A 15301-nucleotide genomic window follows, 5' to 3' on the forward strand; every position below is an offset into this window, starting at 1 on the left:
CTAAAAATATGAAAAAGCAAGTTAAAAAAAAAATTAACTCAAAAAAAAATACTTTAATAGAAAATGGCACAAAAATTACTTTAGGACGTTAAATACTACACAAAAGATACCTTAGAGTATTAAATACACACTTAATGGACTTTTTACAGAGTTAATAGCAAAGATTAAAATTGCTCTTGGAAAAATATTTTAAAGATAAAATTGCTCTTAAAAAAATACTTTAAGGACAAAATTATATTATAAAATACTTTAAGACTTTGGGCAGGGGGGGGGGGGAAACTTCAAATACTTGATAAACCGTAACCCTAAAATTAACACCGACGATATATCATTCACACTTGTCACAGTAAATCGGATTGCAATCATTAGAAGTTTATCTAAGCTAGAAATGAAACTCCGGTACTATACATGCAATATATGCTGACGGCGTGCAGGCATGTGTGCAAACATATTGACGCACCAGGTTCCAGTAAATTAATGGCTTACAGTAATGACGTCGAAACCTAAGACCTGCGTTTTGCAGAATGACGGAAAACTCTGAAAACATTGTGTACTCCTGCAAAATTTAGATTCTTTTCTTAACAAAAAACCAATTAGTAAAAGCGTAACATGCAATATCACTTTCCTGAATAATTGCTTTTGCAGGAAAATCAGCACCAAAGAACAAGACCATCTAGAAGTATACAATTATTTCAAAAGATTAATCAGTATCATAATCCATAATGCCTCAAACCTTTGATTATTTGTAAGATTAAACAACAAACATAATGTATCTAACGATTAAACAGTATTATAACGCATGATGTTTCTTTCTTCGTCTTCCCGCCCCCAGACAAATATAACCCATGATGCTTCAAACCTTAATAAGGATAGATATTAACTCGGCAGACACAAAATTTGGTAAGCACCTATTCTAGCAACCAACCTGTCTCGTCTCCTTTCACAGTTACCATTCCCACATCATTAAGTTATTCACATTAGCAGCCAAAACCAGCATCATTGACGTGCTAAACAGATTCTCACTCACCGAGAATCGATTGATTCTGAGCAAAAATACATCCATATCAATTTAACTCCTTTTTTCTTTTTTCTCATTCTACTTTAAGGGATAAGTATGCAGGCTTCATGTAGTTGTAAAATGATAGTAATCACAAACTGAGAACTTCTCAAAAGATCCTTCTTGCAAATTAATAGTGAGGTGGTACTCACACAAGCTCCAGCTAGAGATTTGTCTGTGTGCTGAAATGATAGTTCAGGAAGAATGGAGCGATGGAGATGCCCATAACTTAACTTTCTTGTCAGAACTGGATGTGGCTAAAACCAAGACCTGTTCATTTCCTGCAGAAGGAAACCAAACTATTAGTAGTAAAAAATACACATCATGGATAAAACTTTTATCATTAAAGAAAACATACTGAAGGCATGCTGATTATGAGTAGAGATGTCCCAAGTATAACACTAACCAGATTTATACCTAGAAACTAAACACAAGGCGTGTTCTCATGTCTTCCATGCATTTGAAATCAAAATTCATAGTCAGGTTTGAACACACTTGTGTTACTCTTCTCACATTGTTTTAGCAAACAATGATCCAAAACAATTTGGCAGGAATTGTGCATCAAAATCAGAAATACAATACAAACTTTTACCAGAGTCAGGTACTCAGATGAGCCTTACCCATGGGAATTGTTTTAGGCGCCCATGAAATGCACGTTATGCCACCTGCAAGTGGAGAAAATAATCAATGACTAGAAGGTCAAGAACATATCATTCAAAAGAGAGAGAAAAAAAAAAAAAAAAAGGTCAAGAACATGGTTTTCATGTGCTGCCAACAGAATATATGCTTGGTCTTACTATCATGGGCTTTTTCAGCTGTATCCAAAACCACTCCAGTCTCAACAGATAACCATTGCAATGTCGTGCCATGGGTAGCAGCCAAAATCCCCCCGTCAGGGGAAATACTAAGGTGATCGTAGGGCAAAACCGCACCAGTTGAATCATGAAGAGGAATTGGGAACACCTTCAAAGTCTTTGGATCCTCATCAAGATGATAGCGCACTTCCATCAAAGAGAAAGAATATAAGTGAGAAGAATCTAATACTTAATAATCAACCTACCGCACCAGGGGGGGGGGGGGGAAGAAGAAAAAGGAAAGACAAAAACAAAAGCCTATTTCACCAAACGAATAACAAGAAGCTATGGCCAAGAAGGCAATGAATTAGGGGGGAAGCAAGGCCATTGAATCACGTCAAAATTACTACGAGTTGCTCATTTAATAACCAGATGATTGGCTTTTGCCAAACATCCAATGTGCCATGGAAAATAAGCAAAAAGATCAATTTAAATAATGGATGAAACACTTGGCCGTGGCAACTACACGCATGGTTTTAGCAAAGTGAAATTCAAGAAAGAAAAAAAGGCAGCAAGATAGACCCACACGCAACACCCACACAAACATAATTTACAGAAAAGCATGCATGAACAGAATTTACAGTATACACATAGCCACAAAGAGAGTAGCTCAAATTCCACTCTCTCTCACTCTCTTTCAAATTCCACCTCAGAATCCAACTCATTCATCCTCTAGCCCACATTTCCTTTTCTTTCTCCTAATAATCTTCCCATATTTGGGCCAAAAGCCTTGGGCCCATCATTTCCCTCCCCATCATGCTTGAATTGTACTCAACCTGAAATCCAGGTAACTGTATTCAGACGATTCCAGAATTCACCCATATATAATTTCAGAATCTAGCCACCCTCTCTACCGGACAAGGACTCACCCATAAAGTGAGTCCACAAAATTTCAAGTTCCAAACAAGCAACTGACCCAATCTACACTACTACATACAGTTTATCAGATAAAGGCTAAGGTGAGGAATAGACAGAAGGGAAATCAGCCCACGTTTACACGCACAAAGCAATGGAGGGCAGAATGGTCAAAACAAGGAGGGTGACAGACTGTCTGACGTTGGCAGAGTAGTGGAGAGAGCACAAGGAATGATGGCTGGGACTGAGTGGAGGGGAACAGAGTGTTGTGCTTGTGAGAGGTTCTGATCTCTTGAAAACCATAGTTTTTGTTTTCTTTTTTTAGTCACAATTTCATCTTCATTTTCAGAAATAGACTTTTTAGTTAAAGAGTTTCAGCACAGAGAGTGAACCACCTACTGTAATCCTCGACTTTTGCTAATGTTAACAGAGGAGTTCCAGAGGTATTTTCATTACTTTCAACACTTCATTTGCAGGTTTTATCATTAAGGTACCAGAGTATACTGTTCTAGGGGATGGCAACACCACAACAGAACGAGTTGATTGAAAAGGGTGGTGGAGGAAGTTCAGAGGAAGCAGGAAGAAACATTAGAGAAGCTTACCAATGCTGAGACAGCAGTGGCGCACATCTTGAAGCAACAACAAAGATGGTGAAGAGAAGAGAAGGATCGAATCACCATGTAATCAACAGCCAAAGACGGAGGCGCTAGTGAATAGGAAAGGAGCACAGTGATAGCCAGTTGACCCTCATCAAAAATTGAAGAAAATTGAAAGAAATGATCGGGTAAGTAATTGAGGCTCAGCTTCAAAGGTTTATTCGATGAATTTGTCCAATACATATAGGAAAAATAAAAGATAAAATCTAATGTCTTGAAATATAAACTAGGATAAAAATTAAATCTCATCTAATCAAATTAATTCAAATCTAAATAAAACATAAAAATGATTAATAAAACACTTAATAATAATCTAACTAATTTGGGCCCCATCTTAAGCGGGCTTGGGCTTATGTCTTCATCTTTCAACAAAAACCACTGGGAAGTACAAAGGGGATGGGGTATGCTGGGGAATCATGAAACTAGGCGTGAGACAAACACACCCAAAGAATCTTGACAAAGTTTAGGAAAATAAAAGACAGAAATAGAGAGATTTGAGTGAAGAAAAGAGAGAAGACGAAAATAATATCTAGAACCAGGATTTGAAATTCTAGATAAGAGGAAAGAAAAATTATTCGGACAATACTTCATTTCACACATAATACTCTGTAAAGATATATCGTCTGACAAAGCCAGATCTAGAAATAACTACTTCCTAACTTCACAACAGTTAAAATAAGACATGAAACTGAAAATAACTGACCTTAAAGCAACTTAAGCCCGCATTAACTACCATTGCATATAACTTAGACCTTATCCAGACGCTTCTTCCTCAGCTAGACAAGCAGGGGACACCAGATCCTAACAAATCTAAAACACCTCATGGATTTCACATCCTAGGTGGAAGAGAGAGATATCGTGTGGGAGGTTGGTTGGAAAAGAAGTCCAAGGCTATGAGACGGGAAGTGGAAGGCGGTGTAACTTCAAAATGGTGATCCTAAAATTAAGCTCCACGAAGGCTGCAAAAAGCATGGGACCATCATCTAGAAGTAAGGGTACTAGAGAGAACAGCATTGAAGAGACAAAAGCTACGCCATATTGAGTCTTTATCCCCATTTCTACACCCACATGCAATAGTGGGAGTGTAAAGCACCGCAGAAAAGGTTGTCTGAAGCAGAAATTAACCAACAAAGGTAACTTGGGTTATCCTTGGACCAAATCAGAAGTGCAAGAATAAGCAGCTGCGAATGATTATGCTATCTAAAGGAGGCAATGGATTAAGTACAGGATGCATATCATATCTGATACTTAACCGATGTACCTAATACGAGCACATAAACTTTTTTAAAGTATCCGTGCCATAAAGATTCACATAGCAATACTAGAGAAAAGATTGGTCCATCTAAACCAAAATATGTAAGTTCTACATACCATTGATATTCCATATTCTTATTGTCCCATCCTTGGACGCTGTGATTATTTGCTCTGAATTTGGGGCAAAGCACAACCAAGTTACTGCACTCTAAGAAACACCCAAAAAAAATAAATAAATAAATAAATCACAAATCAGGGTTCAAACTGCAAGAACCAAACATCGCAGAGAAAGTAGATAATATAAGCAATTATGAAGTTATTCAATGTCAAGCAGCCCAGGAATACAATCATATAATTTCAATTGCATTCATGCAAATATAGATCAGAATTCAAATCAAACTTGGCAAACTATATTGTTCAAATAATTAACGTACAAAATAAAGCATTAGGAAAAAAGCTTTATAATTTTCTCAACATGCAGTTTCTAGCATCTTCTATCCTGTTTACAGTTGTATTAATCATTTTTATGCAATCTACGTTGTTTTCCCCTTAATTGCAGAAACTCTTTTCTTTATTTCAGTTGCACCAATCTTCCTACAAAAGTCAAGCATGCCCTATTTGTGAAGCATGCTCTGGTGGGATATTGGCAAGTTCGACTGTATATGCAGATAATACCATGATTACAGGTGATTTGAGTAATGAGATGAGCTTATCAACAAACATGCAAGGGTACTTGAGGTATTAAGATTTGGAGCATATAAGATACTTCGGGAATATAAGTTTTAAAAACAAATAAGGCATTTTTGTATCCTGAGGAAAATAAGCCCCAGATCTTCTTGAAGAAACAGAAATATCCGGTTGCAAGCCCTGCTGAAACACCCAAGGAATTAGATTATATGCAAAGACTGTCAAAAAGATTTGGAGCATATAAAATTCTATGCAAATATAGATCTCAATGCTTTTGCTGCGTTCACAGAATACATGATTAAATGCAATCTTTAAGGCAGATTGATTGTCACACTATAGCTTCACTGGTAATCAAGACTTAAGGCCAAGTCTATATGTATTCCAGAACTGATTGAATGAGACACAGAACAGAGGAACATATGTTTAACATCTGATTTCCAGAGTGTTCCAATATCTTCTATTCAACTCAAGGCACCTCTTGAAAATTGGCTTTAAGATTTGAAAGACCTAAAGTGTAACATATGTAAATAAAATAAAGCATTGCAATTATATAGCACATGAAGGTTTAATGAGACATAATAAAGAGACTTGATGATATTGTTTATGTTGTTTCAGTTTGAAAAGAACCCAAAACAATAATTATAGCAAAAATTATAAACCTTATGCCCCTTAAGCTGCATAGCTTTCGAAACTTCTTTGACAGATCCATCTTTCGCATACACAATCTCCCACACCTGCCACATAAAAAAACTTGAGAGGAATAAATCAAGGCCCAAGATTAAACAGAATTAGTAAAAAACTGCAGGTATTTCTCGTTTGATGAATCTGCTGGTAATGTGGGGCATGCATTTAAAGTCTTCTAACAAAGTCTTAAGCAATTGTGCCAATGCATATGACATCGATGATGAACAAAAGGTGATAAAAATAGTAACCTCAGGTTGACATATTACACTCCTCAATTTCAGTAACAAAACCTATGAAGCATGGAAAGTGACAGGATTAAACTTTATATGCCAGACAATATATGCACACAAGTGAAATTTGCAAATATATAAATATCGAATATGTGAATAACAGTGAATAAATTTTTTCCCTAATATTAAGATGTCACAATAAGAGCTTATAGCTCAATTGCACCCCATGCCTCCACTCATGGAAGAGGTCATGGGTTCTATACCCCATGCTGCCAAGTAAGGGGTGGCTGTGTGGGTGCCCTACCAGAGGGGAGAGGATTTTAAACTCTTCCTCTCTCTAAATATATATACATATATATATGTATATAAAAGAAGCAAGAAATCACAACAAAAGCGGATGCTTGGGTGGAAACCAAACCATAGTTTTAAAAGTGATTTTATGGTATACAAAATAAGTATGTATGAAAAGCTTTGTCTCAATTTGCTTTAAAACGCTTTTTGAAAAAGCTTCTTGGGAGTTTCCAGACCCCCCCCCAAAATCTGAAACCAAATTCATGTATTTCAAATTACCATCTAGGCACATCCATGATTGTCAAATCTTAATTTTTAGTTTTACACTTGCCATTTATTGAACCCTACTGTCTGAGTTGTTGTCCCCAGTTAGCAGGCCACTTAAGAATGGTTAAGCCCAATAGCAGTCCAATTAGCTAGTATGTACCACTTATCAGCACATATACACGTGACTATAGATTCACATCTTAAAATTTATATTTTAAAAACTACATTACAAATCTTGCTAATTAAATTCACCCATTAGTACTAACTTTCACATCTGCAGTAAATGCTGCTGCTGCAATGAAACGCCCATTAGATGATATAGCTGCCATGGTGTTTTTCAATTGATTTGTATCCAAATGCCCTAAATTCTTCCCAGATTTCCCATGCCAAAGAATGATGTCAGTCCCTGGATTAGAAACCAAACAAAATAAGATGTAGCAGAACAATATCATCAAGCATTGTACATCAGCACAAAATGAGAATTCAGTAGTGACAAGTTCATGAATGGCCAAGATATAATGCATTTAACTGAGAGCATCATGCAGCATACTCTGGTGTAGTACCGTGATTTAATGTATAACTCAGTAGAAATAATGTCTCATGGGTAACATAATATAGTGATGAACCCAAAATTATCCAAGCCTTTGGCTGAAGTGGATGGGAGAAAGATGGGAAAGACTCAAGATGAGACAATTTGTTATGAGCAACCAGATATGTTGAAAAGAGAAATGCCAGTGTTTAAACCTCACATGGGTTGTGATGTATCAGAGAGGGAAGCATGAAATAACTGTCCAACAATTCCTCTCCTGTTCTACATGTATCAAAATCCTAATCTCTATCTAATTAGTTATCTATATGGATGATATTAATGATCAAGAAGAAACTTCTCAACTAATACAACACTTGATAATTTTTAGAGCAAAAATTTACGTAGGTTGCTTCTTGGCCATTGAGAAAGCTCAGTAAAACATAGGGTGGTAATCTATCAAATGTATGCACTACACATATTGGAAGAAAACAATATTAAATGCCAACAGATTCACCCTGCAAAAGATCCCCATTTCAAGCTGCTACCAAGATAGGGGAAGACTTGGGTGGATCCCTCCTAGAAGATATAAATGCTAGCTAGAAAGTTAAATTATTTGAGAATCACTAGACCAAATATCCCCATATCGCAGTGAATGCACTTATTTCTACAAAATACACCAATCATTGGAACGAAGTGATACATATCATTAGATATATCAAAGACGCCCCTAGAAAGGCCTCGTCATATGATCATGCGCACCACTAAATTGTTGATGTGCCAACACATTTGAGCAGGATCTCCTACCGATCAACAATCTGCTGCTGGTTACAGCATTTTTCTAGGAGAAAATATTGCCTCTTGAAAAGAAAAAAGCCAGATATGGCAAGATATAATACTTAAGTGGAGTACATTGCCATGGCATTAGCAACAAGTGAACTTGTGTGATGAAACAATTGCTCCTAGAACATCAATTTGAGATCTTGTCCAAATTACAAAGTGTGACAATCAATTCGCTCTATGCATTGCCCTAAAACCATCTTTCTCGAAAGGACCAAGCACATCAACATTGATTCAATTTATCAAAGAGATCCTATCAAGGACCATCACCACTAGCCATGGAAACTCAGAATCAACTAACTTATGTTTTGTCCAAAGCATTAGGTATCCAACTATTCACAAGGATGAGATAGAAAGGCAGGTTAATGAGCTTATGAAAAATGGAGTAATTCAAGAGTGTGCTTAGCCATTTGCCTCTCCAATAGTTTTAGTGAAAAAGAAGAATGGTTCATAGAGGATGTGCATAGAGAATTGTAAGAATAAATATCTTACTCCTCTAGTGCAAGAGTTTTTGGATGAGCTCAAGGATGCCAGATGGTTTACAAGGCTGGATTTAAGAGCCGGATACCATCAAATCTGAATGGAGCCTAGTGACACTTACAAAACAGCTTTTAGGACTCATTCTGGCCGTTATGAGTAATTAGTGATATCTTTTGAGCTCACTATTGCCCGTGCTACTTGTCAGGGTGCAATGGACAGCATTTTTAGAGATCTTTTAAGGAAGTTTGTGCTAGTATTTTTTGATGATATTTTAGTTTATAGTGCCAGCATGTATCTTCATATTCAAGATTTGAGGAAGGTGCTCCAAATATTAAGGAAAAACCACTATTTTGTTAAGGAAAATAAATGTAGCTTTGCTGCAACTCAAGTAGAGTATTTAGGTCACAGTATCAAAGAGGGACTGGTTTCTACGGATCCCAAAAAGATCAAGGCAGTGCTGGATTGGCCTGAACCTGAGTCAGTTAAGCAATTAAGCCTTTTTGGGGTGGGCTGGATATTACAGAAGGTTTATCAGGGGTTATGGTGAACTGCTGAGGCTCCTAACTAATTTGTTATGAAAGGACGGCTTCAACTGGACACCTGAAACAGCAGTTACCTTCAAGAAATTAAAGGAAACGCTAGTGGCAGAGCCTATTCTTACTCTTCCAGATTTTTCAAGGGCTTTTGTGGTGGAAACAGACGCGTGTGGCAGAGGGATTGGTGCTGTTCTAATGCAAGGAAGGCAGCCACTTTCATTCTTCAGCAAAGCTTTAGCCCCTTGACATCAAAATCTTTCGATATATGAGGAGTTGCTAGCGCTGGTGCAAGCAGTGGAGCATTGGCATCAATACTTGGAGGGAAGACCTTTTATTATTAGAACAGACCAGCTGAGCTTAAAATACTTGCTGGATCAAAAGTTGAAGACCTCTTTTCCAATGTATTGGGTGTTTAAGTTGATGGGTTACAACCATGAGATCCACTATAAGAAGGAAAAGAACAATAATGTTGGTGATGCTCTCTCTAGAATGCCTAGGATGGAAATTTTCCAGATCACATTGTCTACTTGTTCTGATCAATTATTACAGGAAACTAACGCAAATTGGGAAGAGGATACTACCTTAAAGGAAGTCATTGCTACCCTCCAACAACGGGGTACAGCTAGAAAATTTTCTTACGAGGAGGAATTGTTAAGGAAGAATGACAGATTGGTAGGGGGAAGCAGTGTGGCTGTTAAGCATAAAATTTTAGAATGGCTTCATTCTACTCCTCAAGGAGGCCATTCAGGAATTCATGCAACTTATCAAGGGTCAAGACACTTTTTTGGTGGAAGAATTTGTTTGAAGAAGGGAAAGAGTACATTAAACATTGTGACATGTGTGCTAGGTGTAAGTATGATACGACGACGTATCCAGGGTTATTGCAGCCTCTTCCAATTCCTAGCACGGTTTGGGAAAGTATAACTACGGATTTTATTGAAGAGTTGCCAAGGTCTAATGGCAAAGACACTATTTGGGTAGTGATAGATTGATTGAGCAAGTATGCTCATTTTATTCCATTATCCCACCCATTTTCAGCTTCAATTTCACTCAACACTTTTTAGATCATGTGTACAGATTGCAGGTGCTCCTGTTGAGATTATTAGTGATTGTGATCCTTTGTTTGTTAGTAATTTTAGGCAAGAGTTCTTAAAATTTTGGGTGTGGATCAAAAGCTTCTTCCTACCATCTTAAATAGGTGCATAGAAACCTATTTACGATGTATGTGTTGGGGCAAACCAAAGCAGTGGAGTAAGTGGTTATCCTTGGCTGAATGGTGGTACAATACCACTTATCATAGATCTACTAAGATAACTCCTTATGAGCTTCTCTATGGTGAAAAACCACCTCTATATGTGCCTTATGTGCCAAGAAGTGCAGCTGTGGAAGCAGTAGACAGATCTTTTACAGCAAAAAAAGAGGCTTTGTCTATTGCTAAACATCATCTATAGGCTGTGAACATCATGAAACAAAAGGCGGATTTGCCTAGAACAGATAGAGAATTTCACATGGGGCAATGGGTCTTTCTAAAGCTTCAGCCTTACAGACAGATTTCAGTACCTTCTAAGAGCTCTCAAAAATTGGCTCCTAGGTATTTTGGCCCTTATGGAGTAATACAAAGGGTTAGTCCTGTGGCGTACAAGTTGGAATTACCTCTAGATTCCAAAATACACTCTACTTTTCACATTTCGCTACTTAAATTGTGTCCTGATCCTAATGTTAAACAGCAACATCCTCCTTCAGATTGGCCGAAACCTCCAGCTACTCGTGAGCCAGAGAGAAAGAACAAAAAGGCTGGTAGAAAGAAAGGGAGAATTGTTACAGAGCACTGGTGCAGTGGAAAAAACTTCCTGAAGAAGAAGCAAGTTGGGTGATGTTATGCCAGTTGCAGCGGCAGTTTCCCTCTTTTCAAATACAAGACCCTTGAGGGCAAGGGTAGTTGAGAGGGGGATAATTGTTATATAATTATAAATATTAAATATTGGGTTAGGTTGTGGTGTTACTAATTCTAAGAGCCACAAGGATTTATTAATAAAGGCTTACTAGGTCTATAAGGCCTTAAGGGGGTAGTTAACCAATATTAGAGTTAGATGTGTTACGTCCTATAGTTCGTATAGGGTCTATATACACTAGTCAGGCAGTCCATTATGATGGTATGTGATTACTGAATAAATCCAGAGCATTTTCCAGTTCTCTCTCTGTCTCTCTCTCTCGTTCTTCTTCCCAAAATATTTCGTCTTCTTCTCTTCCCTCTAACTTCTTAACAACACCTTAATAAGGATCTCACATTTCCTACCTCTATACAAGCTTTGGAATTCAACCTATAACACTAACCTGAGGGGAGTATTAATTAAGAATATTGTAAATAACTATGAAAATTAGTATTGATTCGAGTATCATAGGGAGAGTATTATGTAATTATTAGCAGTCATTATTATGGTAGCTTGTGTCATGACTGTAAATAAGAGATTTATATGAGTTAGAACTCACTATGTTTTCCATTCTCATCTCGCTCTCTTCCTCTAGTTAGTTGTTTAGAAGGGATTTGTTTCTCTTACCGAAAGTTGTTGGGGAATAATAAAAATAGGACGTCTATTAGATGATATGAACCCTAATAGCTTATAAATTAGAGGAGCTATAGATGCATGGGTGTCAACGAATTGAATAATAGTGCAAATTTGCTTTTACAATTTATCAAACTAACCTTTATGTCATTGCACAATAGAAGAAAATGTAAATTTTCAATACAGTAGCTTTTTGAAATTCTGTCCCTATTCCCCTACCTCTACTATTTCTATTCTCGTTCTATCTACCACTTAGACTTTCCAGATTCATGACAAAATACTTAGTGGCGTCTTCCCATATAACAAAACTAGCAAACCAGCACTAACACTTAACATATAAGACTATCACAATCTCAACAAAAGCATCATGACTAAAAACACAACCTCCATGAATTGGAATCTCACAAGAGAATGGCAGCCTCTGCATGTACTAACAGAAAAACCATAGAAAGACAATTAACCCCTTACTTTGGGTTCAATGCATACACGACTGTCCAAAATCATATTAGGGTAACTATTTTCTAATTGTACCCTTCCTTAACTATTTTCAAGAAATGTTTAAAAGTTTGTTAATCTGCAAATTACTATATGAATATCACAAAATGTTGTACGACTTTGCATGATCGATGTAATGTCAGGTAGATACCTTCTGAGCAAGAAACAACAAGTGCACTCCCATCTGCACTGCCATAACTTGCAGTGGTACCAAACAGAGTCAATATTGCCTTTTGATCATGAACTTTGTGATGCTCCCACTTAATTTCTGGGAGAGGAAGCTTAGCTTGTGGCTTATTTTCCGTAGTTTTAGGTTTCTCTTCTTCATACATGTATAATGAACTACCAGAGAGATTATGAGTTGCTACAAAAATTGAGGATGCATCATCAGAAAATGCAATTGCAGTTGGATGACCTCCTGCAGGCAAATTAATTCTCATAAACCTGCATTATGTCCAAGAAATGAAATGTATGAATAATGAACACGATAATGATTGGGTAGTCTTGGTATATATATGCATGAGAGCCTTGAAATAAGCATACTTGAAACTTTTACTTGCCGCATCATCCAACTTAAATACCCTCACAACTCCATCAGCACAAGCTGTTCGCACAGAAAAAATTAGTAAGAAAGAGAAAAGAGTTTAATATTGTGCTCATAGAAGCGAATATTAGAAAAACCAAGCACAAGAGCAGATTAGTTATATTTAATATTAGAAAGAGGAGTCCTCAATCATTCATGATAAATATGCATCAACAGAACAGCTCATTTCAACAAACCCCCACTCACAAGAAAAAGTCAGGATGAGCCTACATTACTCTCCAAAAATTAGCAATATTATATGCGTTAAATAAAGATGCACGTGAAACCATTGTATAGCCATAATTCACTTGATAATCGAAAGAGGCAATGAATACAGATAAATAGTTAATATGCCTTGCACAAATAAAGCAGTAAATCTATTGCTAGATTAAAAATGTTCCTATATAAGTACTTGCAAGGTCCTAACATGATATCTTATGTTAATTTGACATATTTTGATCAGGTATAACTAGAATGAGGTTGGGGGAAGCAGGCAACTATCTTATTCATACATGACTTTTGAAACTAAAGTGCTACCCTCATCTAGTGCAAAGATAAAGACAAAGGAGGGATCAGGGATTCATTTTTGAAGATGAAGAAATCCAAGATACAAAAGACACCAAAACTAAAGGAGAGACAATTTTTTAGCTATCCTAGGAAAAGAGGGTAGCATATGGCTGAATCATTTATATTATGCCAAGTTAAGAATCATTACAATGCAAGGTGAATGTGTAATGATGGACAAACATCCTGCAATACAAAAGGGTATAACAATCAGTATTGATCATTCAAGCCATGTGATTTCATATATACAAATTTTTTAGATGGCATTGAACTTTCTAGCAAGATGGGAACTTTTGAGAATGTGACCAGAAACTTTGATTGGGTTGAGGATGAAGACATTTCTAAGCAAGCTCAACAGTTGTCTAAAGGTAAGAATGACAATAAGGCATAGTTCAATGAAAAAGGTAACCCTAGAGTATTTAGTACTTAATAAAGCCTCAAATTTAGAACTCAACTAACTTGTGGGTTTTTAAATGAGCTCATGTGGATTTGGTTTTTGAGTGACAATACTTGAGGCAATCCAATTTTATCTGCGAGAAAGATGTTGCGAGAACCAGCAGTATAGGAGGCAACAGTGGTAATATTTGAGGATTAATTCAAAAGTGAGTTTGAATGACGAGTGTTTTTGTTTGCAAATTTTTTTCCTAAACAGCAGTTTTGAGAAGTTAATTTTATTTCGACATTGTTTATTAAAATCATTTTTGGACGTACAACTACCAAAAAGGCATCACTTTTATGTCACTTCCTCTAATTTACCCTTATTACTTGATTTAAAAATTATTTAGTAAATGAGATTTATACCACAAAAAATTTTAATCTTTTTGAGGTTAGCGCTAAAATTAAAAATAAGTTTGAAAAAACACGATTTTTCGTCACACACACAAAAAAAAAAAAAGGAGGACAAACACCTGACTTTCAATTGAAGTGCATCTATTGAATAAAGCATATTACAATTAAGAATATACTAAGCTAAATAATTAAATGAAGCAAAATTACAAATATAACATTTACAAAATGGTTAATAAAAAGTACCAAAGAACTAAAGAAATAAAGGAGTAAAAACTACGAGGGACAAAATAGAGGATTCCATCAGCACACTTTCAACAGCATAACCGCAGAAGCAAGGTAAAGTTTGCTTCTAGTTAAACATGGGTTTAGAGGTAAAAATGGTTTTAAAAAGATAGAAATGTAAAACCAAGATTCACCCCCCCCCAAAAAAAAAAAAAAAAAAAACTGAAGTTTCTGGTTTCAAATGAGATTTTAGACCTCTAAATGCTAAACCAAGCTCATAAACATATCCTTAATGTAACAATATGAATCGTTATCCTGCGGAAGGTAAATTCAGAGTTTTTCACCTGAAAAGCAATTGAAAGATGCGGCCAATATGGTGAGGCAGCCATTAATGACCTTAATTAAAAATACAAATGAATTACATCAGGAATGGTTGGACACACTCAATTTTCATTCATGGATTGCCACTCGTTTCTGACCTCTCATTTATGCTCCAAATCTTGGCTAAACTGACGCATGGAATTGATGCAATCTAGCCACAGTGTAAGTCTTAGCCAGAATAGTTGCAAGTTTCTAGAAAATAGAAGATTAAAGCAAAACTCACGCTCTTACTGATTCCCTAGCATCCAAGAGGCTAGAGTCTTTCCCTCACAATACTCACTGTCTACCCTTATCTCTACACTAAACCCCTCCGCACAAATATATACATTACACAGCCCTCTCTCTCCCTCTCACAAACTTCACACACCCCTCACTTAGGCTTGACCCGTTAAATGTGGGCCCATTAGCTATGGGTCCATCAATAGCTAAATCTCCTTCTTGTTGGATTTCACTAAATTCATCTATTGTTTTAATCATATTTTGGTT

General features: G+C 36.5%; 1 protein-coding gene across 1 annotated transcript; it reads right to left on the reverse strand.

Annotated features, from left to right (window-relative positions):
- Nucleotides 1–674: 674 nt before the first annotated feature.
- On the reverse strand, nt 675–12906 carry LOC114761238 (transducin beta-like protein 2). Its single transcript, XM_028950566.1, has 8 exons — nt 12820–12906; nt 12428–12720; nt 7102–7241; nt 6023–6097; nt 4794–4884; nt 1855–2058; nt 1678–1722; nt 675–1338 (listed from the first exon to the last, which is right to left on the reverse strand). Exons 2-8 carry the CDS (start codon nt 12714–12716, stop codon nt 1253–1255), a joined length of 930 nt encoding a protein of 309 aa, XP_028806399.1. The 5' UTR covers nt 12717–12720; nt 12820–12906; the 3' UTR covers nt 675–1252.
- Nucleotides 12907–15301: the final 2395 nt, after the last annotated feature.

Source organism: Neltuma alba, unplaced genomic scaffold (genome assembly GCF_004799145.2).
Source record: "Neltuma alba isolate B1F8T4 unplaced genomic scaffold, ASM479914v2 tig00011107_pilon, whole genome shotgun sequence".
NCBI lineage: Eukaryota > Viridiplantae > Streptophyta > Magnoliopsida > Fabales > Fabaceae > Neltuma > Neltuma alba.